The sequence below is a fragment of the Pterocles gutturalis genome, unplaced genomic scaffold, assembly GCF_000699245.1.
Source record: "Pterocles gutturalis isolate BGI_N339 unplaced genomic scaffold, ASM69924v1 scaffold1491, whole genome shotgun sequence".
NCBI classification, from domain to species: domain Eukaryota; kingdom Metazoa; phylum Chordata; class Aves; order Pterocliformes; family Pteroclidae; genus Pterocles; species Pterocles gutturalis.
The window spans coordinates 1-26,515 of NW_010097418.1; the positions used below are offsets into that span (position 1 = coordinate 1).

The 26,515-nt window shown below is 40.0% G+C and overlaps 2 protein-coding genes across 2 annotated transcripts; one reads left to right on the forward strand and one right to left on the reverse strand.

Annotated features, from left to right (window-relative positions):
* Positions 1-747: 747 nt before the first annotated feature.
* MLH3 (mutL homolog 3) lies at positions 748-19,985 on the forward strand. Its single transcript, XM_010081564.1, is given in 13 exon segments — positions 748-3,964; positions 3,967-4,023; positions 7,301-7,399; positions 8,046-8,116; positions 9,072-9,176; positions 11,246-11,318; positions 11,966-12,037; positions 13,033-13,141; positions 16,413-16,572; positions 17,758-17,781; positions 17,983-18,064; positions 19,123-19,274; positions 19,914-19,985. Coding segments are annotated over 13 exon segments (4,293 nt in total).
* Positions 19,986-21,381: 1,396 nt separating this feature from the next.
* Positions 21,382-25,957, reverse strand: EIF2B2 (eukaryotic translation initiation factor 2B, subunit 2 beta, 39kDa; the record flags this gene model as incomplete). Its single annotated transcript, XM_010082668.1, has 6 exons — positions 21,382-21,858; positions 22,796-22,862; positions 23,500-23,637; positions 24,517-24,612; positions 24,896-25,059; positions 25,809-25,957. Coding segments are annotated over 6 exons (772 nt in total), but the record flags the coding sequence as incomplete, so codon positions are not given.
* Between the last annotated feature and the right edge of the window lie 558 nt (positions 25,958-26,515).

A 26,515-nucleotide genomic window follows, 5' to 3' on the forward strand; every position in this document is an offset into this window, starting at 1 on the left:
GGGCCGGGGAGCGCCCGCGTACCCGTCACGTACGGGGCACCAGGAGGTGCCCAGAGAGGCCGAGCAGCGCTTGCAGAGCTGCTTGGGGAGCTCCGCGGGAGGGGTGCGGAGGTGTCCCCTCCAAGACCAGTAAGAAAGCAGTGGTCGTCAAGGGCAGGGCTGGAAAATAGTGGGTTCTCTTTTACATAAACAGCTAAATCAGTGTCACACACCCATTCCCAAGTTTGCTTTATTCCTTTATTGGATGAATTACAGCAGGTGCTTTTTTGCCAGAATGGGGCATTGTGAATTTATGTGAGGAGATCGAGCTAAAAACAACAGGAAGGCAGCTCTGTGCTTGCTTCTTGGTGATACCTTCTATATATTTTTGATACAAAGGAAAGCAGAGGCCTTTTGTTTGCAGGTCATTTGAGTTTAGCCTTATCGTGGTTGGAGTTTGGTTTCGGTGTGTTAAATCTGGCAATCACATATGTTGTTAGTAAGGAGCATAGACTCAGATTCTGGCCATTTACCCTGAAGGCACCAACGATGTGTAGTGAAAGCCTGAGCAGGAAAGTAATCACAGAAAAAGCCTCTGATAACAGGAAAACTAACAAAATTATATTTATGAGGGAAAATTGGAATAAATGAAAGTTTTTCAGGACTTTTTTTTTTTTTTTTTTTTCTCCACCCAGGGAGTTGCTTTAAGGCACATGGAGGAGCGAGCTCCCTGCACTTTCTGAAATTTCTCATCTATCTGATTTTGACATGATCAAATTTTTGGCAGAAGATGTGCGAGCCAGGCTGCGTTCTGGAGTGACTATCAACTCACTGGGGCAGTGTGTTGAGGAGCTTGTCCTCAACAGTATCGATGCCAAAGCAACGTGTGTAGCTATCAGGGTGGATTTGGAAGCTTTTAAGATCCAGGTGGTGGACAACGGCTCTGGGATGGGGAGAGAGGACTTAAATGCAATGGGAAAGCGATACTTCACCAGCAAGTGCAATTCAGTGGGAGACTTGGAGAACCTGATGTTCTATGGCTTTAGAGGGGAGGCTGTGGCAAGCATAGCCAACATGGCCAGCATAGTGGAAGTTTCATCTAAGACCAGTCGGACAGCAAAAACGTTTGTGAAACTATTTCACAATGGGCAAGCACTGGAAGCCTGTGAAGCTGAATTGAGCAGACCAAGTGGTGGAACTACAGTCACCGTGTGTAATTTGTTCCATCAGTTACCAGTGAGGAGAAAGTGTATGGATCCTGCATTGGAATTTGAGAGAGTGAGACAGAAGGTAGAGGCTGTTTCGCTGATGCATCCCTCAGTTTCACTTTCATTAAGGAATGACGCCTCTTGTTCTATGGTGATTCAGCTCCCTAAGACAAGAGATGTGTACTCTCGGTTTTGTCAAATTTATGGACTGGGCAAATCCCAGAAGTTACGAGAAATAAATCATAAGTCTGGGGGATTTGAGTTAAGTGGTTATATCAGTATTGAAGGACATTACAACAAGAATATGCAGTTCTTGTATGTGAATAGAAGACTTGTTTTAAAGACAAGATTGCATAAACTAATAGATTTTTTATTAAGAAAAGAAAGTGTCATTTGCAAGGCAAAAGGTGGCCCAGCGAGCAGACTGGCTAGTTCAAGTCCTGGTCGCCATCGTTGTGGCCCAGAGTTGTACGGGATCTTTATTCTGAATGTGACCTGTGCGTACAGTGACTATGATGTGTGTCTGGAACCGGCAAAAACTCTAATTGAGTTCCAGAACTGGGATGTTCTTCTAACTTGCATAGAGGAAGGAGTGAAAATATTTTTGAAAAAAGAACATTTATTTATTGAACCATGTAGTGAGGACATCAGAGAATTTAATGACAATAATGAATTTTGTTTGTGTGATGCTCCAGTTCTGAAGCCCTTACTCTCTGACGAGAAGAGCATCCAAGATAGTTTTAAGAAAGCGTGTGATGATATTGTGGATTCCTACGAAATGTGTAGCTTGCAATCAAAAGATGTCAAAAGGAAATCCATTTCTGGAGAAAAATCTTTGAATCTTATAGAGTCAAATAAAAATCTACAGGAAACTGAAATTGCCCCAAATCAGAAGATTGCTGAACCATCTGATCAATGTAGAAGCAACAAAGTGGGGATTCCATTGCCCAGCAAAGATGACACAGCTTCTGATTTCATTATATCAAATATCTCAGAGCAGGAGCCAAAAGACACCAACAGTTCACAAAAAGCATCTGATACTGCTCTGAAACCTTCAGAAGATCTTCATTTCTCATTTAGTGGAGGGGCCAGATCAGAAGCAAGAAAAATAGACGTTTGTGGTGAGCTGCGGCATTGTGCAGAGAATTACAAAAAAGATGGGGGAACCCAGCAAGGCAAAGTAGTACAGAAAAGCAATACAGTCTGTATCTTAAATAACAATGTTATTCAATTGCCATCTGAGAGAGAAGACCCTACTGAAACATCAGTGGAACCAGAAACTGTTTCTGGAAGTTCATTGATGAGACTGTGTAATGCAAGAGGAGGAGACGGGGAAACAGCTGAAGTGATAGATAACGCTGGAAGAGGGGCTGATAGTTCAGTGCAATTAAAATTGTGCCCTACAGGCCTCCTAACACATGTTATGCAAAATGAGCCCCCACGTGAACGTGAACAAACAGAAACAAATCTTGCATTGAACATGCAGTGTAGACGTGGCCCTGTCAATGTCAAGGATATTTTTGGCCATAAAGTGAATTTTTCAATTCAGTCCATAAATGCTAAGGATATTTCCAGTGATACAAATAAAGAATATACACCTCCTTACACCAGAGAAGTATGCGTGGCTGATGGTAATGAGTGGTTAGAGAACAAAACTTTGCCAAATCAGATGAATAAGGGGATAGCTATGCCTATTGCCACCAGTAAAAGACATTATGAGACATCAAATGTTACAGAATTGCCGCTGGCAACTTCTTCAAGTATTCTTTACAATAAAGTTATAAAAAGCACTAGAAGACAAATAGCTGTGCCAAGATCTCAGTCCTCTAAGAAGCTGAGCTTATCCATGCAGCTGGGTTCATTAGAAAAGTTCAGGAGATATTATGGGAAAGACAAGCGCACGCTACCAACATCATTGTCAGAGCAGAGTGAATTTGGTCTCCTGGTTTTTAATTCACAAGCTAATTGTGACTTTTCAAAGAATGAGAATGACAACCATGGCAGTGTGAGTACTGGTGAAACTCCAAGTTTGGAAGATACATATTCTAAGAATAGTAGCCGAATGGAAGAGACTTTATTCTGCAGTGGAGAAACTTCACAGGACAAACATGCCCTTTGTCAGAGTCCTTTGACATTGTCTGATTACTCTCAGATTAATAAAAAAAATATCAGTTTTAAAAGATCTCCAGGGTCATTATCATCCAGACTGTCCAGAATAAGAAGTGACCACAAAGAAGTAGAACAATTTGATGAACAATTTCAAACAGATTCAAGTAGAAAAGAGGACTACTGTTTTGGTGTTGAATCTTCAAATAATGATTTTTTGTACAATGCTTGTCAAACACATAAATCGTCAGTGGAAAAAGTGAAGGAATGTAATTACAGCATTTCCAAGGGGGATGCGTGCTCGCAGTTAGATGGTACAAGAGCAAAGCCCATGAAAAGTACTGTCAGCCAATCACCCCTCAGCAACATAGAAGGGGTGTACACAGTCTCTTCAAGCAGTGTTTCATCATTACCGGCTAAAAAGGATTGTACTAACATCATGTGTAAAGATAAAAGTATGCTTGATGAATCCTCAGAACAAAATTTGAAAGATACTGAGGTTCCCCATGTGACCTTCCCAAGTAACTTGCAGTTCTCTGCAGACAACACAAGCACAGGTGATCCCAGGAATGATCTATGTTGTTCTGACTGGCTGCAAGATTTTGATGTTTCATCGGGTAAGACAATATACATCAATACAGCAACTGGACTGAGCACCTATGGCACTCCTCCAAGGCTGCCTGCGTTCAAGATATAACAACAATGGCTGTGAATGTTGTCTCTGAGAATGGTAAGAGGGGTGGTGGTGGTTGTTGTACAAATGGGATGAGGAAAACTGTGTTCTGCTAAGTGCATAAAATATCTTGCTGACAGCACCTGACAGTTTATACTGAAAGATCCACTGCCTTACTTGTAATAGCTGCATGGAAAACAGGAAAGTGTTGGAGATTATGGAGACAGTAACACATTAACATTCAAGATATTAAAAAATAGTTTTTAATAAAACAGTAAAAAGAAACATCAACACCTTGTCAATAAACAGGCAGCTGCCTGTGCATCAGGACATTTACTGTGATCAGTTATGTATAATTGTTGTCATATATAAAGTGAGGGACACTTAAATGTCCTAGAAAATTTTGTCTTAGAAAAATTTTGTGGCTTTTAACATTTTGTCCTAGCTGCATGCAAAATTTCAAACAACTCTTGAAAAATGAGCAAAAATCTAACTTTTTCTTTGAGAATGTGTAGTCTCTGCAGATTTTGGAAGGCTGTTGCTTCATACTTAGCTTTGTAGGAGATGCTGTACAGCATTGTTGGTGGTTTGATGATGGAGCTTTTCCAAGGGAGACAGGACCCTACATTGTACTGGGTTTTCAATGGTGTGGTGTTCATGAGTCTTCATTGATCTGGCTTGGCAGAATAATGTCTTTGATAGTTTTCCCTTCCATGGATATATCTTTGTTCAAAGTTGTTCCTCAGTCTGTCTACAGGCAGATTTTATGTAGACCGTATTTTCTCCTGTATAATTTGTTTTGAAAAAGTAGTTTGGACTTCTCTCTGGATAGTTCTGTGAAATATTTGTCTCATCAGTCATGATAGCCTCTGGTTTGTTCCATTTTTGTGTGTTACTTCCTTCTTTATCACCAGTCATAGAAACACTTGGTGCAGTAGGTGTTTTGGTTGTTAAGCTATTCCCTTTTAAGAATAATAATTGATGCCACTAATTCTTAATATCTGTTGTGTTCCACTGAAGTAAATTTGTTACAAGGAGAATAACATCTCAGTTTTTCTTAAGTAAAATTACTTGCAAGCACAAATCTAGACTCCTTGACTTACACTTTTAATTTCAGTGGTTTACCAATCTTGGTTGCCCATAGTGCTGTTTAATAGCCAGACAAAGCACAGAGATGTGGAATGTAACCATCTGTCCAAAATGTTTGGATAGTGCATTCATATTTATGAAGATAGTAATTCACATACCCTTATGCTTTCAGATTATGTATAGTCTGCAGTCTTTGAAGACATATATTGTGCTGCATCTTTTTATCTTCTTCTTTAGCCTCACCATTGGTGTTACTCTCCATCATATCAATGGTGCCACTCTTTCTTAACTCTGTCAGTGGTGTTTTTCTTTGGTGAGATATCTGCTGCAGCTTTTTTGCTTTTCTGAGGTTGAAGGTCAGACCTTCCAAACCTTCACAAGGTGTTTGGACTCTGGACAGACCCTATAGATCTTAGATTTTAAAAGTTCAACAAACATGGTCTTTCACATGTTTTTCAAGCAAAGGATATTAATTCTTTTTACCCATAGGGATAATGTGTCCTAACACAGCATTCATGTCGCTTGATGTTGAGCACTGTTTTGGGCTGCTGTTAAGACCCAGGAGTGGAATAATTTATTCGCTTGCTGCTTATGCTTTCATTTTGCCTTTTAGAGTAGTGTCAGTAACTCCATCGTGTTGATTTAGGATTTTGGAAACCCGTGATTTATTAAGAACAGCATCTCATACACAAACCGAGGGAAATTACACTGGTTGGTGGTAGGTGGAAGGAGGTGAGAATAATCCATATCCTCTTTTCCATGACAGCAGTGGTCATCTGCTGTTTTTTCCAGTCACACGCCACATGCACAACGGAAATGCCAACTTTTGTAGGTTAGACTCAAGCTTCTTTGTACCAATTAAACTGATTGCTACAGGAAAATTTGTCAAGCTTCATTTTGCCATCAGATGTCTTTTTGAATAATCTAATGCTGTGCATTTGTAGGAGGTTAACATCTCAGCTGAACTGGAATCAGCACCTTTTCTGATGTTACTTGTCAGAAAAATCATATTAATATTTCTGTCAGCTCTGAATTCTCACTGGCCTTTGGGCAAGAAGATCCTGGCTTTATGAAAAATGTATGTCCTGAGCAAGGGTTTTCTCTGCAGCAAGAAGCAGGGAAATGAATCTTTTTTTATGATTCTATGTGTAAAATACTGGACTTCTGTTCACATAGACGATAGATGCTTCTGTGAACTTGAAGGGATAGTATCTTTCAATTATAATAGCTACAAAAGTTCTGTCAAAGTCTGAATTACCTAGCATTCTTCAATTTGCCAGTTTACCAGGAACCGTATTAGGCCATCTTGTCCTCTGGGTTTTGTGATGCTGAGTTACTCTCCCGTGCTGGGCTGCCAGTTTGGATTCTTGAAAGGATTCGTGGTCCCTGGGGTAGGACCATCATTGTTCCTTACTGGAATGGAGCCAACAGTCAGGAGCCTATGGACTGGCCTAGGATCTCATAGAGCCTTTTCAAACTGAGCTTATCAGCACACAGCTGGTTTTCTTTGACGTTATCACTCTGCCACTTTTCCTGAATGCACACCCTTAATTTCATAGTAGAAAGGAACTATATTAATTAATTATTATTTCACAAAGAATAGAAGTATGAATTGTACCAAAGGAAGGGTGAAATGTTTACCACTGTGCTGGAAATCTGAGCCACTTTTCTTAATAATCTTGATAACAGTGCAGGTTTGTAATATCATTAAATCATTTCTGGGTGGGTAGGAGCATGTTGTTAGGCTTACTCTGAGATCTCAGATGGTCTCACTGACTTGTAGTTTTCAGTTTCACAAGTTCCTGATAGCAGTATTATGTATTGATAGGAGTGGTGATAGACTGACAGTTTTGCCACACATTAACAGAGGGAAGTCAAAAGTGTTTTGGTATCTGACAGACTTTACTATATGCTTCCTCTTTCCTTTGGGGATAACACTTCTGATTGCACTAATTCTGGAAATAATTCTTATGTGATTAAAGCAGCAGCCAGTTTTTAAGGACAGTCTTGCAGAAGCCACAGACAATATTTTTAAAGAATACATTTCCTGATGCAAGTGTGTCTGATAATTCTCAGCTTTTTATGTATGTGCTGTTATTTCTCAATGTTAGACTGCAAAATCTGTGGGATACTCTAATTTGTACAGCAATAAGCACACGCTCATTTATGATAATATAATAATTGTATAACTTTTGTAACTTTGCATGCTGTTGAATCTGCAGCAGTAAATTTATATTGTATTTAGGGATTCAGTTCAGGTGCCATCCCTTTAGAAGTGAGATTGTGCTACCCTTCCTTCCTAAACCTCGAAAAGAGAAGACTCTAGCAAGCCAGGATCTGAGAGGTAGGGCCAGCTTTCCAGGACACAGTGTTCTGTGGTTAAATAAAAATAAAATTAAAAAAAAAATCAAAAGAATTCTCCCAGATGTCCCAACAGGAACCCAGAATTACTCAAGGTCTGTTAACAATGGGACTGTGTGAGTCATCTCAAATCTAGAACTGGAAAAAAAAAATCTGCTAGGGTTGAAGGCAGGTTAGGGGATACTTATTTACAGGATGAAATACCCAGTTCTTTGTTGAATTATGTCAGTAGTTTAAAGAATAATTACCTACTCCCTTCTTTGTACTTGTTCCAACCTTGGAATGTGAAAAATAGCTTCAATCCTCGGATTAAATCATCTTTTTGGTATGTGGCATTGTCCAGAGGGAGTGGGTAGCTAAACATGTCTTTCTTTCCCTCCTCCCCCCCCCCCCCCCCCATTTCCAGGGCCTGTTGAATTGTGCTGCAGCGTGTTCAGGAGTCAGAAATCTGCACAGTGTCCTTCCTAGTTAAAGCAGATAATAGAGAAGCCCAGTCTCACATTTCATTATTTATTTCTACATTCTCCCTTTTTTATGATGGGAAAAAAAATTCTTGTGTAAGGTAGAGGTACCCAATGCACCTTCTATTGATGGATGGTGGTGGTCACTGTCTATGTGTTCCTTCCTAGATGCTGAAGGGGAGTCTCTCCAGTCATTGCTTTCAGAATGGGATAATCCTGTTTTTGTTCCCTGCCCGGAGGTAAGTATTACCTCACATCTCATGCTAAAATAGAAGTCAGTTTAGCCTTCGGTTATTTTCTGACATGGGAGCCAAAATTGCAAATATGGTAACCATTGCATATAAGTTATTCGGTGATATATTAGACTATAGGCCAGGTGGTTATCTGTTTTTATAGACTGTTTATATGTAAGTCATTGTTGTGGTTTTATTCAGAGAAGCAGGTATCGGGCTAATCTTCTGCCTTACTTCATTTCAAAAGCAAAACATTATTATAAGCTGTCTTTACAGAGATAGTAATCTTAAAAGTTAAAGGATGGCAAAATTGTAATACAGTGTCTGTCCTCTTTGTGGACAGAAATAACCCAGCTTTCTTCTCTGGGATGCAATGGACCTTAAAAGTGTATTTTACTATAATTGGTTTTATAGCCTGGCAGGATTATAGCATGTGAGAGGAAACAATGTTGGAGCTTTTAGAAAAACTTCCTTTGTTGTCATGAGGTAGCATTATCTTTAATCATCATGTTGTGTGTGTGTAAACATATGTATGTAACCATTGCCACCTGCAAACAATAGGGATGGACTAGCAAACCACCTGCTGGTGAGTTTCTGAAAAGGAACAGTTCTGTTCCTTCAGACTCATTTCAGGGTAATACATCTTTTGTAATGCAATACATTGAGAGCTCATGTAGGCTGATAATTAACTTCAGGTTTTCCGATCTGTACTTGAAATCAGCTGAACGCATTGAAGTTAGCAGGTAATATCCAGATGGGAAAGTATATGAGGATGGAAGCAGAAGGATTGCTGGATGATATCTTTAGCTAGTGCTGTTCTTATGTAGAAAGCTTGGTTTGTCAAAATACAGAGTTACTTCCAGTTTTTCTTAAAGCTGATTTATTTGGGGTATTTTGTGTGTGTTTGGGGTTTTTGCCATATCCTTTATTGCCTGCTTGATCTATAATTCTGTTTTTACAGATTGCCATTGATGTGACCAGCAGTCAGGCTGATAATCTGGCTGTGAAAATTCACAATATTTTGTATCCTTATCGTTTCACCAGAGACATGGTTCATTCAATGCAGGTACAATATGATCCATTTCTAGTTTTCACCCCCAAATGCCCACTCAGCTGATGGGATTTGCTGATGTTTCTGCCTGGTGGGAAAGAGGTATCCAGGGAAATAGTTCATATCCCTAGTTTTCACAAACACAAACAGAATTCTTGTGTGATCCTGGCAGACACATATGTCATGCCAGATCTTAGCATCATCTCATGGTTAATCAGCTGTCTGCAAGTGACTCTAAAATTCCTTGACTGTATGGTTAAATCAAATCAAGAGGCACCCTTGTTACTGCTGCTTTTAGAAACACTGTTAACTAAATGATATTTCAATGGGCATTTTTTTATATTTATTGAAGGCATTTGCTTAGTTCATATTCCTCTGAAATCTGTCTCCTGTATCTTCCATTCTTACCGACCTCAGAAATGTAATTCTTCAGCAGAGTGGTTTCAAAAGCAAATCCTAGATTTAGTGGAAAGACTTGAAATTTCACTTTAAGATTTATGTCTCTTCTGAAAAGTGATTCTTAAAAATGGGGTCATAGCATCAAGTTTAACTGTTTTAGTGTTTCTTTATCAAATGTTTTGAATGTTAGCTTAAAAACTAATGTAAATGTATGGCTTCAACTGACATTCTTTAATGGTTTGCCTGGATAAAAATGCCAAAGTGGATTCTTTCCCTCTCTTACATCCCAATGACAAAAGGCTTACAGGCCCAATTAGCATTATTCTCTTGCAATAAGGTTGCTGACTTTGAGATTGCAGGTTCTGACTGTGTGGGGCACAGTAATGTTGATCTCCAGGGACAAGTGGAGATCCCATTCCCTTACTTGTGTTGTATGTGCAAGAATAACAGGAGCAAATAAAATTATTACAGTGAACAGATTATGTTTCAAAAAGACAGGAGAGGAAAACGGGAAAATGGAAGGTACTATTTTTCTGTTCACTCTTCATAATAAGAACTGTTTTTTAAAACTCACTGAGTGGTTCTGTGATTAACTTTACCTGTCTAATGTTTTCCCTTGTATTTTTTTAAGAAGGTAAAGGTAGAAGAAATTACCACTTCCATCCACGAAGAAGCTAAATACTGCCTTCAATGCCCTATAGCAATTTTGAGAATCTCTGTAGAAAAGACCAAAAGCACAAAATGTTGCATCATGCCACAGGAAAAGAATAAAAAGAATCATTAATGTCTTGCACGCCTGCAATGAAATAGGATCATCTATTCATTTTTATCTGGGAGGTGAACAAGGCACATGTTCTTAGACAGAATTCAAGAGTGAGCTCTGTCTGTGTGACTTGGGGAGAAATTCTTCCCTAACACCACATCTGTTAATTTAAAGCTAACAATAAGATACTGAAAGCATTGTGCATCCCTGCTCAGTATTCCCTGTAGCTCTGGTTGATTCTGATGCTTGAGGGGAAAGTGGAATCAAGTAAGAGGCAAATTCTACATCAGAAAATAAGGTGAAAAAAAAAAAGCTTCCTGGCTCCTACAAATGACCAGCACAAGTCCTTAAACACAGAGCAGGTTACAAAAGGTTGTTTACATTCTCTTTTGGCGATATCAGCAAATCAAATACTCAGAGCTGCTGTGCAAAGTTTTAATTCCCAACTCAAGGAGGCTTCTACATGAGCATTTTATCCATTCTGTAACTTTCCAGCTCCACCTTCAAACAATTAGACCTCTTGCCCTTATGACTCTCTTTGAAAAAAAAAAAAAAAAGATACAGAATTATTTTCTTTGATATTTTGAAACTTTCTCTTAGTTCCAAACTAAACTGTTTCATGACCAATTTATGGTCATTTGACCTTCTGCCAGTATTGTCTTTTAGCTTAAATAATTTCTGCCTTTCTGTATTTAGCCTCCCACTGTATTTATAAAGAATAATTATATACATTCCCAGTCTCAGTTTTGCTAGGCCAAATTCTTTAAGCCTTTGGGATTAGAAAATATGTGGTTTCTACTCCCCTAATCATCCTACTAGCTATTTGTTGCGCTTGATCCATTTTGGTCATTGTCTTTTTTGTTTACCTTCATTTTAAAAATCATTTTACCACTGGGTAATGATTTTTCTGAGTATCTTACAGGTTCTTCAGCAAGTGGACAATAAATTTATCGCTTGTTTAATCAACACTAGGAATGACATGGATAAAAAGGCAGGTAAGAGTGGTTATTAACATGAAGTTGAGGTAGCTGTCGAGTGCAGTTACACTGCAGAGGGAATGCTGTCCTGTTGCTATTCTTTTCTTGCTTTGGGATGATATTGTGAGTAGAGGAAAATGTTAGTCTTCACTTGAAATGTCCTGGATCTTCTTTATCTTTATTTTGGACGTTGTTGAATGTTCCTACTGCCTTCAGATTAATGTTATAAAAATAGATTGTACTCAAATTACTAACATCTTTCAGACTCTGTTCACAGTGTCTGGACATATTCATTGTTGAAGCTTGCTGAAGCTGTACAAAAAAGGCATTCAAAACCAGTAGTTTTTAAGTAACATTTTTAAGACACTGTTAACAGTTTGTGGTTGACCTCAGCTCCCATTCTGAAGTTAGATGAAGATGTCAGTAGACAACAGTTTCTGATGCAGTCTAATTACCTTAATTTAAATGCCAATTTGGATCACTAAATTTCCGTTCTGTAGTGACTTTATGTTCTGCCAGCACAGCTGGCTCCTCACTTTATTTCTGTAAAACTGGCTGATAGTTATCTTCTAAATGTGACCTGTAGAGAGTGGTCATTCTTCCCAGGCTGTGCATTTATCTGGTACAAAGTTGCCTATTTCTCATCTCTTGTGGTACATTTTTAGATGGAAACCTCTTGATTTTGGTGGACCAACATGCAGCTCATGAACGAATCCGCTTGGAGCAGCTTATTGCAGGTGAGGATTCAGATGGTCATATGAAGAAGCATAAACAGTGCACAGAAAAGGACAAACAAGCTTGCTAATTTATCATAAAGATAAATCTGGGATGTATGGAACCAATAGGATGTTCCTTTATCATCCTTATCCTGATCTCCAGGAGAGTGCGGATGTTCAGTATCTGTAGCATAGTAGTATTGGCAGCTGGAAATTGTTACAGTGTTTCCAAAAATAGAATATATACTTGCTACCCACAGAAGTATCAAACTAAAATAGTCCTGACATAATGAAAGAGCAGGAAGGCTGATAGGGAAAACAATGAAGACGAAATAGAACAACATCAATAAGATTATGTGGTTATGCTGTGAAGAACAAGGCATGGGATGCAGAGTAAAGAGCACAGTTCATTTGGTTCCTTTTTAGCTGAACAGTGTGCTTAAAGCCTAAAATTTCCACAATCTGAAACTGTTTGCAGAGGGATAATGGTCTTCTCTGTAAGCTCATTAGCCATTGGTTTGAGTGTTAAAAAGCAGAATAGCCATCCATCAAGTACTTAAAAATCATTGACCTTCTCATTCATCAATAAATACTGTGCAGTTCCTGCAGAGAGGGTTCCAGGAACTCTGCTCCTTTTGGTCAGGTGCTGAAAAAAGTTAAAGACTGAAGGGAGAAATGTTTAATGAATAGTATTTTATTGCCATTTATATCAGACTTTTCTGTGGAAAAATTGTTCTCTATGAGTTGGACTAAATATATAAGTAGTTTTTTTTGCTATTTAGGGTGACTCTTTTTTGGAACTGGTGGGAAAAAACAAAGTGGCATTAACCAACCCTTCCCCAGAGACTAGATGTCGGGTTTGTGACATTCTCAGTACTCCATAAGTTTCAGGAGAAGTCATTCTGTGGTCACTTTTTAATCCAAACAGAGGATTACATGCCAAACCATAGGGTCATTAAGGGTAATGCCTGTGTAAATATTCTAAGAGAGGATACTTATAAATGATGCATTTACAGATTCCTATGAGAAGGAAGCTGCAGCATGCGGCAAGAAGAAATTACTGTCCTCCTCCATCTCTCCCCCTTTGGAGATTGAAGTTACAGAAGAACAAAGAAGACTTCTACGGTTAGTAATGGCCAATAGCTCTAAGCTTTTGGGGACGGCTCTGTTAAACAGGAAGGTCTCTATGTATTGCTAGGTTGCCATGAAGCTTAGTAAAGAAGCTGTTGATTATTTCCTGAGCCAAGACCAGTTGGCAATATATGTGCTGAGGAAAATAGGTGCGTTTCTCAGGCACGTCATTACAACATCTCAAGACAAAACCCTGCGGTGTGCCATCTCTGTGCCTCTGCAACGTGCTCTGGTTTCCCTGGAAAAGTAAACTGTCCTCTGTGGGCCAGGAGAGTGACAAAGCAGTCTCCAACAGATCCTACCATCTGGGGCTCAGGATTTGGGAGTGCACACTGGAGTGCAGTGCCCATAGTGTCGATCTAGTCCCTGGCAGTTAGAGAAGAGCAGGATGGGGTTTGGAAAGTTTGTATTGTGAATCCTTCAAAAATGCATTCCTTCATCCTAGGTGCCTGCCAAGAGTAACTAATGAACACAGTTTCCCAAATGTTTCAGAACAGTGGCCTAGCTACTATTAGGGTATTTAACTTTTGTACTACAAGTGTCTAGATACAAATTTGTTGAACTATTGCAGACCTATTGGACACTAATCATTTTTCCCCCAAATCCCTGTCTGTCATCTGCCACATTAATCTGTGTTTTTTTTTCCCTGCGTTGTTCTTCATTTTCAGGTGCAGTTCTAGCTTAGCATTCACAGGACTAACTCATTATTCTCAAACTGCTCTTTTTTGTGATGCCCGTGGCAAACTTGACATCTTTTAAGTCACTCCTTGTTAAGATTGTTGCCTGTTACAGGGATGCACTTGTTTAGTGTAAAGCCCTTTTTGGGTGTATTGCAATCATAACAGTATCACTGCTGTGTCTGTTTGGTAACTCTTTCATGACAACGGCCAATACCAGAAATTCCAAAGGAAGGTGTTAAGCAGTATTATGTTCTATCTGCCTTAGGGAAAAATATGAGGACATAACCAGTGCTGTTTGTAGTTCAGTCATATTTGGATGCCTTTGTTGTTCCCACCTCTTAATGATGTTCTTGCTAATATCACAATATTTGTAATGCCTCTTGTTCAACTTTGAACTATTTTTGCACTCATCTTTGTCTTCCATTTTTGATATATCTACTTTTGAGACTGAATGGCCAGAATTGAATACAATATACCAGGTGTGGGTATCCCATTGATTTGTACAGTAGCTTTGCAGTTGTGCCCATATTTTCTATCTATTATATCCACACCTGATAATTTGTCTGCTTTTTTGCCTACTGCTGCTTGCATAAACTTCTTGTTTATTGAAAGGTCATGACAATGAACAGAGTTGTGGGGTTTTTTAATTTTTTATTATTTACGTAGAAGCCAACAAAATGTACAAATAGATCAATTTATTCCTCATAATTTGCATTTATTTGTCTTTAGGAGCAGTTAATTCAGTTTTTATGTCCATTTTTCATTTTACCTTTTTCATTTATCCTACTGATTTCATTAATAATTTTTCTACTTGTTTTAAGTTCTGATTGAATTCAGTATCTTCTTTAGTCTCAGCTAACCTAAATAATTGTGTGTTTTCTACAAATTTGCTTTCTTGACCATGCCCCTTCTTTTCCACTATTGTCATTAGTAAACAATTATGAAGATACAGATCAGGACGCTTGTCATGGTAAACACTGACCAACTGTTGCCAGCGTACCTTTTTTCCATAGTCTCTAAATCATGACAAATGTTACTTCTCTGTCGATGACAACATTTTGCATTTGCCTTTCTAGCCACTTTTAAGAGATGGCATCAAAGGCTTTTTGAAAGACCAAATAAATTCTGTGGGCTACTTTTCTTCATCAGTTATGTGACAAACATACTACAAAAATCAGTAAGATGAAGTAAATCAGAGGCAGGGTTTTCTTTTAAGGACACTGGTTAAATTATCCAGCACAGTGGGATGCCAGGTGTGATTTTCAGTTACCACTTAGGATAATTGATTCGATAAGCTTACTGGTGCTGGTATATACTGGTGCTGGCTTACTGGTGCTTTTATTGTGTTGCTCTGTAATTTATCAGTATTGGCTGTTCGTCTCTTTATACTCACTCTGAGACTATCCTTACTAAAAGGTTACGAATTAAAAGTACTATGTAAAAATATAAATTCTGTTGTTATTTTTGATGTCTGACTGTGTTCTGTGGTAAAGTTTGATGTAATGAAATAAATTAACTTCCCTAAAAGACCTTTCTCTTCAGCTATGCATGCTATTTAATAATAGTTCGGCTGGACCTCTGGTTCACCTGCAGCTTTGATTCTGTTATTTGTCTACTAAGCTTTGTAGTAATGCATTGTTCTGTTGACTCTCTTGAACTTCCTTTTTTTTTTTTTTCTCTTAAAAAAAAAAAAAAAAAAAGGCCTGATTGACTTAAATAGCTGCTTGGATTCTGTCATTTCATCACAATGGGCTTTTCTGTCTTTCCCTGCTCTTGCTGGAGGCTATACATATCTTTTTTGGGGTAGAATTACACAAGTCATTTCCATATGGAGGCTAATAATTGCATTATTCTCATGACTGCTTTTAGTAAATTTAGATTAGATTCTTTTTTGTTCAAATAATCTATTTTCTAAAATTGACCTTCACCACCTTTGTTTTAAGTGAATATTCCTTGAGCTAATAAAATAAATTATATATTGTTGCAGTTGTTTTCATTTTGAAGACAAGTTCTCATCTGACTGTGAAGTCCTGTTTTATGTGTACTTTTCCATCCACAGGACAACATATGTCAGATTAACTAGATGTTGTTCTTTCCTGGCTTCTCTTTGCTTAATGGGACATAAAGTTATTAAACCAGCATAGATTTCTTACAGTATTTTTTCATTGTAAGTATTTGCTATTATGTGTCAATTGAAATCACAATTTTTCAAGTTAGATTTAAAGGAGTCTTTATGTTGCATAATTTGAGTATATGAGTGTTTGTGTGTTGAACCAGACAACTCATGCATCTTTAGAAATTATAGAGTTATAAATGTAGAAATAAAGCATCTCTCCACATAATACAGGAACTCTTAGATCTTGTGGTTGTGGAACATGAAATATGCACAGTTGATTAGAGTGAAAAAACATGTCTGAATGTAGGCTGAAAGGGCAAAATTACTTGGAATTTCATGATGCATGGATTTTGAGATTGGAAACTTGCAGGAAGAAACATATATATGGGGACTACAGAAATATTTATGTATGCTGTGGAGACATAGCTACTGTGGTTGATGTCTCACTTCTGGTATTTTTTTTCCTTAGATGCTGTTACAAAAATTTGGAGGACTTAGGTCTTGAATTATCATTTTCTGAGACCAACAGCTCCTTGATTCTAGTGAGGAAAGTGCCACTGTGTTTTATAGAAAGAGAAGCCACTGAGTTACGACGGAGAAGACAACCTGTCACTAGAAGCATTGTGGAGGTCAGCTGTGGATATGGGTGAAATGATGATACTAGGTCTTGTTCTGTGTTAATGGCCCAGGGTATTACAGTATCTCTGTTGTGAGGGAGACAGTGAAGTCCATTGGCAAATGTGGCTGCCTTCCCTTTTAGAAGCTAAATAGTCCCTGAACTATAGCAGAAACAATAGTAGACTGTTTCAGATGTGGACTAGTGGAGAAGCTAAGAAAAATAGTATATAAGTGCAGATGTTTCAACAGATTACTGCTCTTGAATGCTTGAATGAACAGTAAAATTATTAATATTGCTGAGACAAATATTGTCAGGATTTAAAGTTGTTTTCATGAAATCTCTACATGGGCAGTGCAGCTTTCTAAAAGCTGCTGTTCCAGATGTTCTGCAGTTTGAGGGAGAAATTGCTGAACTGATTACTTGCAGTTTCCATCATAAACAATTCTCCACAATCGTAACTGCTCGAAGGACTCCTTAAAAAATGTTTCTGGAATACCATATTCAGAGCCATTGTGAATCAGTCCAGTCTTGCCATACATCTCTCTTGATAGGAAAAGAAGAAACAGAGAAGATTATTTATCTGATTAAATTTTCCTTTCCAACCTTGCTATAATCGGGAAGAACTCAAAATGCACTCTCCTGGTGTGATTTGTGAGCCAAGAGTACTGAAAGTGGCAGAGGAGGGGACCAGGTCTGTGCTTCACAAGCACTCACTCTTAGCTGATGCCTCAAGATCTTGTGAGCATTTTGGCAGATCTGTTTTGCAGTCCTTTTTATTTTAATTAGGACTGGTAGCTCCTACTCATGATTGATTATGCATTTATTGCATTTTTAGAAATCAGAAATGAAATCCACTTGGAGTATTATCCAAAGAAGAAAGGCCAGTTATTCAAAGATAACACATTAATTGCACTCTGAGGTATAAGAGTTCCATTATACCCATTCTACAAATAGGAAACTGATGCAGAGAGATAGTAGAAAGTCTGGTGAGACACTTGTGAGAGGTCAGGATTTGCATCTAGATCTTCCACACTGTGGTCAATGTATTAGCAACAGCATCATTTTTCCTGGTTCTGGCAGTTAACACAATAAATTATACACAGATATGGACAAAGCAGGGTATGGGCAATGAAAGGGAGAACCATTCTATGATTCTATGAAATAGCAACTGATAATATGACCTTTTTCTTTCCAGGAACTTATTCAAGAACAAGTTGAGGTGAGTTGCTGTGTGCTTCTAATGTTGACTATAATAATGCAAAGGTTACTGCATGAGCCAAAGGGATTGTGTTAAGCCTCAAATGAGAGAAGTGGATTAGATAATCCATTAGATTTTCTGTTTTAGTTTCCTTTGTGTTACAGTTCTTCCTTTTTCTCATATTAAACGGAAAGTAAGATGATATTCCCTTACTACTTTTAGCTAGTGCAGACCACAGGAAGAGGAGCACGAGGGACACTGCCTCTGACGTTTCTGAAGGTGTTAGCTTCCCAGGCCTGTCATGGTAGGGAAACTATACTTTTATTTTTCTTTCATTCTTTTTTATTTTTTTTTTTTTTAAACTTTTCTGTCTCTACACATCTGCTTGAAAGCAAGCAGGAAATAAGACTGAGGGACTCTTCTCAAGAAGCATTTTTATTTAATGTTAAGTATCAAAAGTCCTAGTTTAAGTGTACCTATGACCTTTTACATATTTTTTGGAAGGAGTACAATAGGAATATACATTTTCTAAGGGACTATGGCTTTCCAGCACCTGGAAACGAGCAGACCTTACAGGTGTAGACTGCAGTGGCTCTAGCTTCTTGTGGCAGTTCCAGTGCCATGTACAGTATTTATAAGATTATGCTGAAAGGGTAAACGTGAGACAAAAGCGTCTATTTTCACAGAGCGCCACTTCATTCTACAAATGGCAGACAATATATATTTTTTTTTAAATCTAAAAAAGTCATGTGGCTGAAAAGCAGATTGCAGATGGTCTTGTGCATCTGCGAAGGCTAAAGATTGCAAACACCTCTGAAATGACTCCTTTATGTTCTGCTTGGATTTCCTCTGGATGCCATTAAGTGCTCACTGGCGAGAAAGGACTTAGTGGCAGGGCTGGCATTTGGTCTTGAAACTGATGGCTGTCAGTGGCAGGCACATAGAACAACGCCTATGGAACTGATATTAGCTGTCGTCTTGGTTTAATACTTTTTGATTTGTGAACTGGTTGCATCTTCAGACATCACACACACACAGAGAAAAGAAAAAAAGCAGCCCATTTGCCTCTTGCAACATCGTCTGAAAAGCCAAAAACTAATGATCTTACCATCCATCAGACTTGGGTTAGGTGAAAGTTTAGGCCATGTAAAGCTGGTCCTTATGCAGCAGGCTGGTTAATTGAGCTAAGCCCTAAGTCTGCCATGCTGCAGCCTCTGGGCTGCCTTTGGAGCCTCCCAGGTAATCTTTCAGAGCGGCCTTGTTTTATGTGGTTTTCTGAAAACCACAGTTGTGGAGGGAAGTCTGCTGGGTGGTTTGAATTCTCTTTGGCAGCATGTGCAAGAATTTGTATCTTTTTTTCAGGAGCTATTAAATTTAATGAGTGTTTGACTTTGGAGGAGAGCTGCAGGCTTATTGAAGCTTTGTCATCTTGCCAGCTGCCCTTCCAGTGTGCTCATGGAAGACCTTCCATGATGCCTCTTGCAGACATAGACCATCTACAGCAGGAAAAGCAGGTACTGTGTGGAACACAGATACTCAGATCAGAGGATAATCCACACTCTGGATTATCAGAGGCATGTCCTGTATGTGTATGTTAGACCTACAATGGACCAGTTTGAAATTATCACCACTGTCTGTATCTTGCTTGAATTTTTACATGGCTGTTACCCATAAAATAAAACTTTAGAACATGAAGCCTCTGTCCTGCAAACACTTAAGCAAGGGTCTTACCATATTTCATTTGAATGGTCACATTGACTTGAATGGAGTCCACTAGTCCTTAAACATATATTTTTAAGTGTTTGCAGTTTTTAAGTGTAAAACTTGGAAAAAATGTAAATTCTGATATTCTACTAGTGGCAAAGATGCTAATTAACCAAATGCCTACTTCCCCAAAGTTTAAGATGCTATAAAATAGGGAAAAAAGTGCAAAGAAATATCAACACTTGAATAATTTTTTAAAATCATTACTCCTTCCCTCTTGCTTTTACTGTGGTATATTGTTATGAAATGGGATTCTGTTGAAAGTCAGGTGGGACTTTTAATTAGATATTAAAAACACTTGGGAATGACTGTAGTAGGGCAGAGTATGGAGGCATTGAAGTTAATTTACTTAGTTATGATTTAATGCTTCTTAATTTTTCTCCTTCCAGCCTAAACCTAATTTGTTGAGACTGCGGAAGATGGCACGAGCATGGCACCTATTTGGGAAAAAAAGACCCTGATCAAAAAAAGTTAAGATTGTAACATGCAGCCCCTAGAAGGGGTGTTGGTATGATGCAGGTCCCCCTGTTGTTGGACAATACCTTGTGTGGAGCCAAGTTTCTGAGCCAGTGTGGTAACTGAAGTTCTGCTCCAAGTACGGAGGTAAGAAGCAGAGACCAGCCAGGAGCATGCAGCAGGAGGAGCCCACCCTTGTAGCCTGGAGAAGCATCTTCAACATTAAGGAATTACATTCTAAGCCTGTACTTTGTGGAGTGCTTGACTATTGGAAGCACAAAGTTACAGCCCACTCACAGGTACTAAAGTGCTTTTTCTCTGCAAGCACAGCATGATTCTGTATAAGAGAGACTTTTAATTAATGTATTTTATAGTGCTTGGAAAGTGGGGAGGTATTTATTAATAAAATTAACACTAAACTATTTCCTTGGGCTCATGGCAGTGGTTGGAATGAGGACCGACCAGCTTCATAGTATATATAGGCCAACTTAAGATCAAAAACCATTCTTTTTATTTAACTAGGCAATGAATGACACACCTTGCTGTTTTCTCCAGCTTCCTGCAGTTTGCATTCTTGAGTGAGATTTCTAAATCCTAGCATAGCCCCACCTTCTCAGGGTACAGAACCTTACCCCTACAGAAATAACTAAATAGCCCACAGCATTTTTTACAATAGGCAGACTTCTTTTACAGGTTCCAGACTGTGTCTCAGTCTAAGGTAAAGAAGTAGAGTTTATTTCAGAACAGTAAAAGAAGATAACTTTTTTTTAATCACAGACATCCAACTTCAAACCAAATCAGATAGATACTGACATCTGATGAATCTAAATCAAAACAAGGAGTGGAAACTATTCTCATTTGATGCCTTAACTGGGGGTGCAGTGTATTGCCATACATTGGTAAAAGGGACTAATGGAAAGTGATCTGACCTGCAAGAGCCTGAGAGTTATAAGATTTCTAAGTTTCATGCTGCCCCTCACAAAAAATCAAGAATTTTCTGAATGAGACGATATCCATTCAAAGAGAATAATCACTGTCACTCAAGTAGTTCAGGAGAGGAAAGACCCTCATTCTACAGTAAGCAAAGCAAGAGCTTTTCCTTCTGACAGGGAGGTGGACAAGCTAACTGACAGGACTTCTGAAGGTCTGCCTTTCATCAAGAATGGAATTTCCATTCCAGTGTTGTACGAAAAAGCTGGTTTGTATTTCAGTAACTCACCAAACATTGTGAGAAAATTCTACCAAAAAATCCATTTTGAAGACAATTGTCAGTGGCTATCACACTCGTGTGAAAGCACACCTTAAAGCCTGCTGCTGCATCGTAAGCACAGGCAACTCTCTCACTACACTGGTAAAACTGCTGCTTGTTAAAGAAACAAATTAGCTGTATATGGAAAATGAGCTTAACAGTGATATCACTGTAAACAGCCTTTATTGCAGCACACTTTGAAGTAACAGCTTAGCTGCCCCAGTGAGTTACACCCATGCCTTGCTGTTCCAAAATCAAAGTGGGTTAGCAGTTCCATGTGACTTGTAACACAGCACAGGGATCAATCCCTCTGCCAAATCAAAAACCTTCTGTTGCTTTTGGGTAGGAAAGACATTGTGCGGAACAAATTCCCTACAGCAACGCATCTTTGGAACATACATACACTTTAACTAGCTGTTCTTTCTAAAGAGAAAGATAGGGGAAGTCTGGGGAGTGACATCCTTCACGGCATTACAGTTCATAGTCATCTGGATGGTAGAGCTCGCTCATGAGGCGGTAGATGTAGGAAGGCGCATTACCCCCAATGTTAGAAATGAAGAGAGTAATGAGTTCTGGAGGAACATAGTCAAACACTGGGCAGTGCACGTTGATCTTTGCCAAGATCTCCCCTGTAAAGTGAAGAGCAGCAATATTAGACAAAGCAACTCAAAGAAAGTAAATTTAGCCTTCTGTATGTCTTCCTGAGCCCCTGAAGAAACGAGCTGTGCACATGTCACCCTAAAGTCAGTACTGGGTCATCCTGAATCCTTTACTGTGACACTCAACTTCCTCACTGATATAACCAAATTACTGGTATACAGCAATCTTGGATAAGTGGCAGCATTCTCCTTTGGTAGTTTTTACTGGTAGTAGCCCCAAATCCCCTCTGGTGTAGATTTACTAATTGCCAGAAAACCTGCCAGTATGTAATTAGAATGCAAGAACCCTGATGCTGCTAAAGTTAGTATTTCAACAAAAGCACAGAAGACCAAAAACAAAAACATGTGCCAAAGCTGTTGTCTTCATTTCAAAAATTCATCACATAGAAACAGGGCTTTGAAAGAGACTTTACTATCTGAAAATGGGCTTGTGAGATGACGCCTTTCTAAAGACAGTACTCGTGTGGGAAGCCCATTGCAGAGATAGAGACTGGATTTCAACAAGTGGATTGCATAATGAAGTTTCAAGAAGTTAACATGAGTTGTAGGAAGGAAAGGAAGCTACTCTTGGTGTCGGGCATCTGCTCTGTCCCACAAGAAACTGCCACCTGCCTGACACCATTATTATAGTCCAATAATAAATGACTATTTCAGAGCAAAAGTACAAAGATAGTGTTCAAAGGAAATCCTTTTTCTATAATTTTCTGTAATAGAAAATTACATACAGAATAGGATTGTTCCCAGCACTTTTTCTACTTAAGACAATAAGAAAGGATTTTCTGTCTTGGGTCACAGGACAGTCTTATGTTTAAATTTTATGTGAGCTATCAAAAAAATCCAACTGAAAATTATAGCCTGAACCAGCCTGACCAGCCTTTTAAAAAAAAAAATTATAAATATCCAGTACCTTCTGTGAATGGCAGCACTTCCTGTGGTGATACAAATTTGTGGAAGGAATCTTCTTCGTTAGGGAACTGAATGAGAAAGAGTACAGGAAGGTCAGGGAAATAGAGACTGCCTCATTATAGAAGTGAAAACAGATCCTGCGTGCTGGAAGGAACTCAAGCAGAGGAAGAAGACTCGCCAGGTGATACTGTATCTGTTTAATAGTGTTTAATAGCGTAGAACCTCTGTAACATCTACAGGTGAAAGGTTTCTCCTCAGAGCTTTTAGAGCCTTCTGTGACCTGGCTGCCCTTCTGTAAAGCCTAGGGAACTGGAGCAGAGAAGTGACTTCCTCACTCTGCAACTTCATCTGACAATACTGAGAAAGTACTTTCAATACTAAAGGTATAAATGGAAATCTGCTGTGGTTGAAGAAAAAGTATGGTGATGTCAGTCTCTAGTAGGCAGCAGTGTACATCCTTAGATCCAATGCACTGCTTGCTCAGCACACGTAGCAGAGGAGGGTGCTTCAAGGAAATCCCGAGGTGTGCCATATTTGGGTGAGGATGTCCTGTCTGAAGTAACAGGGCTAGATGGGGGAGATGGCTCATTTACCAACCTTGCGCTGGGACAGGTGGTGCTCTCCACCCTAACCTTCCACATGCATAAAATCACCACCCCATCTCTGTGTGGAGCAGGTGCGGTCCCGAAGAGCTGCTGTACTTACCTGTGGTGAAAGCTTGAACATGGGGGCACACACGATGAGCGGAGTGGAGTGGTGTTTAGCTGCCAGCGCCAGAGTGTGAGTCCCACTCACAGCAATCAGGGCACCGTTGGCCAGGATTGTCTTTGTACCAATGATGACCTTAAAAGGCAAATCAGTATTAGATAGCGTGTTCCACAGCAAACTTTGGAAAGAACACTTCCTGGCTCGGACCCTGCAGGATGAGCTGGAGGAGGAGTTTGTCAGAACAGCCAAAGACTGGAGTTACAAGGCAGCTGGATGCCTGATCTGTTTCATCTGGCACTGGCTCTGCACTGAGACATTCCTCTCTAACAAGAGCATGGCTCCAGCATGGTGAGGCCAGAACAAAGAACTTGAGAGGACAAATGGATGTTCTCCTGCAAGGAACACCAAGCAGAAACGGGGCTGTGTTCCTGTTCTACAAGCTTGCAAAGAAGCATAGTACAAGTAACTTGACTGCTGGCTGTAACAATTCCCTTGCTGTAAAATGGGAATAATGTAAAGCAGCTTAAAATAGACAGGTAAGAATTATGTGGCTGCATTTTATTATGTTACAACTACTTTTTTTTTTTTTTTTAGTTTAGGGTGCCAAGTCTTAATCTCTATAAAAGTACAGAACAGGTCTGTTTGAAAAGACACACTTTGGTGATTCCCTTCACCACCCATCTTGCTTTCCACACAAAGGGAGTTTCTCTCCTTTGGAAATGCTGGGTTTTATTCCATCTTCTTTAACATGAAGCTAATCTTTAGAGGCTGTGCTGTCTTTGTTTCTTTTAGCTGCTCTGCCTGCTAGCCACTAAGGCAGAAAAGCCTATCACCAGGCAGCTAGTCATCATACTGACTCAGGGTTTCATACTGAATGTCCACTCCAGGTGTAAATAGGGACTACTACAATTTTGAGTCTTCAGTGAAGAAACGCATCCACCACTGCTGGGACCTGCAGCTGGTTTGGGAGGCCTGAGCTCCAAACCTGCCATGAACTCCCTCCTCCCTCCTTACCTTGTTGACTCGGGACATGACAGCAAAAATAGCTGCATCACTCATGACAGTAGTTTCAATGTTCTCTTTAGATAGTCGGACAGCCATTTCATGACCCTAAAAAGAGGGAGAATCCAATTGGTCCCCTGGGACATAGCTCCTGCACTGCAGTTGTAGAGATATTAGCACTCAGTTCTTGTCTGAACGACAAAAATACCAAGCAATGGAGCACAAATACTGCCCTCCGACTGAAGGTCATGGGGTAGGATAACAAGCTGTCTTCAGTCTCCCCACTGCAGAGGAACCTCCATAATGTTCAGCTTCCCTCCAGAGACAAGAGTTCAGTAAGAACATGTGGGACAACACAGCACCTGGAGAAGCCAGCCAGCCTGGGCCTTACCTGGCAGAACGGCGCACACTCTGCCACGATGACCTGGAACTTCCGCTTGCGGGCAGCTTCCTTCAGGAAGGCCTCAACAGTGCGCGAGTAGCCAATGGTCATGATCACCTCATTGGAGTGGATGTGCTCCAGCGCCTGCATAGCAATGTTATCAGTGGTGCCCTCTGTAACAGAAGGAAGCCGGGAATGGAAAAGCAGCACTCGTGCTGCTAGGGCTGTCCTCCAACAGGATCATTTTTCACTAAAGCGATGCTATGAGCAGTGGTAGAGCAAGAGCAGATTTTCTTCCCATTCTTTTTACCAGTGGAGAGAGACCAAGAAGCTGGTCCTTGAATGCCCCATGCTCCCTATCTACTCATAGAAATAGCGGTATTGAAAACTCCATCATAAGGGGAGTGGCTTGTGTCAATACTAGTCCAGATAACTACCATGCCCACACAACTAGTGACAGCAATTCAGTGGTTTTACAGTTCAATAGCACTAGAACCACGTGGAAAGGAGAGGCAGGGCAACCTGGGCCTCAGAAGGAGAGTTGGGTACCTGATCTATCACGAGATCCCAGAAAAAGAAAAACATATCACAGTGGTTTGTGACAAGGGTCAAGTTATACATGCATAGGGATTAAGTCCAACCTTGGCATATTTTTTATACTCTTCTTCAGAGGACTCAACTCAAGACTTCCCAAAAGACCAAGAGCACCAGCCAACAGCCCCCCATACTGTTCCAGCCATGTCTTTGTAAGCCAAAGAGGCCTTAAACTAAGTCCTGGGAGCACAAGGACTTCAGTTCCTTAGTTCCTTCAGATTAAGCCCCCCAGATCCTTGCTGTTTTCTTTCCACCTAAGAGGAGCGGGAACCATCAGTCCCGTCCCATAAGAAGCTCCCCTCATGGGGCAGTTCAGACCCATCCATACCTATTTCTATTAGCAGCTCATTAATAGCTTCAATAACATTAGCTCTGAGAGGAGGATAAGGGGTGCTGAAATCCTCGCTCAGTCCTCCGGAAGTCAGGAGTTTGTGCAGGGATTCTTGCTGGTCACTTTCCTCACTGCGCCCGTGAAGCCTATGGAGAGAAGCGGCCCTTCAGCCTGGGGTGAGAGCGCAGGGGTGTGGCCAGGCTGACTGGCATTCCCACAGCGCAGCACACCTGGATGTGAACAGGGAGGAAGGAAAACCACACACAGAAGGCACACCAACACCACGCCAAAGCGCTTCACTAGCTGTCTCTGGCAGAAAGACACCCAAAGCTCTGCCAGGAAGTGCTTTCTCAAATCGTGTGCAAACGCTGTAGCCCACAGGTGAGGAGCAGGCTCATGGCTACCGCTCCAATAGGATGGACCCTCCTGGGAAAACAAGGAGAGAACAGCCTGACGTCAGGGCACAGACTGTTCTCATGCACCCACAACGCAGACACCAAGCAGAGTTTCACTAGAGCAAATGTTATCAGCTATGCTGAAAATGACAGGTTTCCTTTGACTTTAAACTTGCTGAATCCCTCTATTGGGGAAGTGGGAAAAGGGGGTGATGGAAACCAAAGGGGTCTCACAGAAGCAGCAAAACACACCACGTGGGAGAGCTATTCTGGGCTCCTGGGAGGGGTACAGACAACAAGAGAAAGACA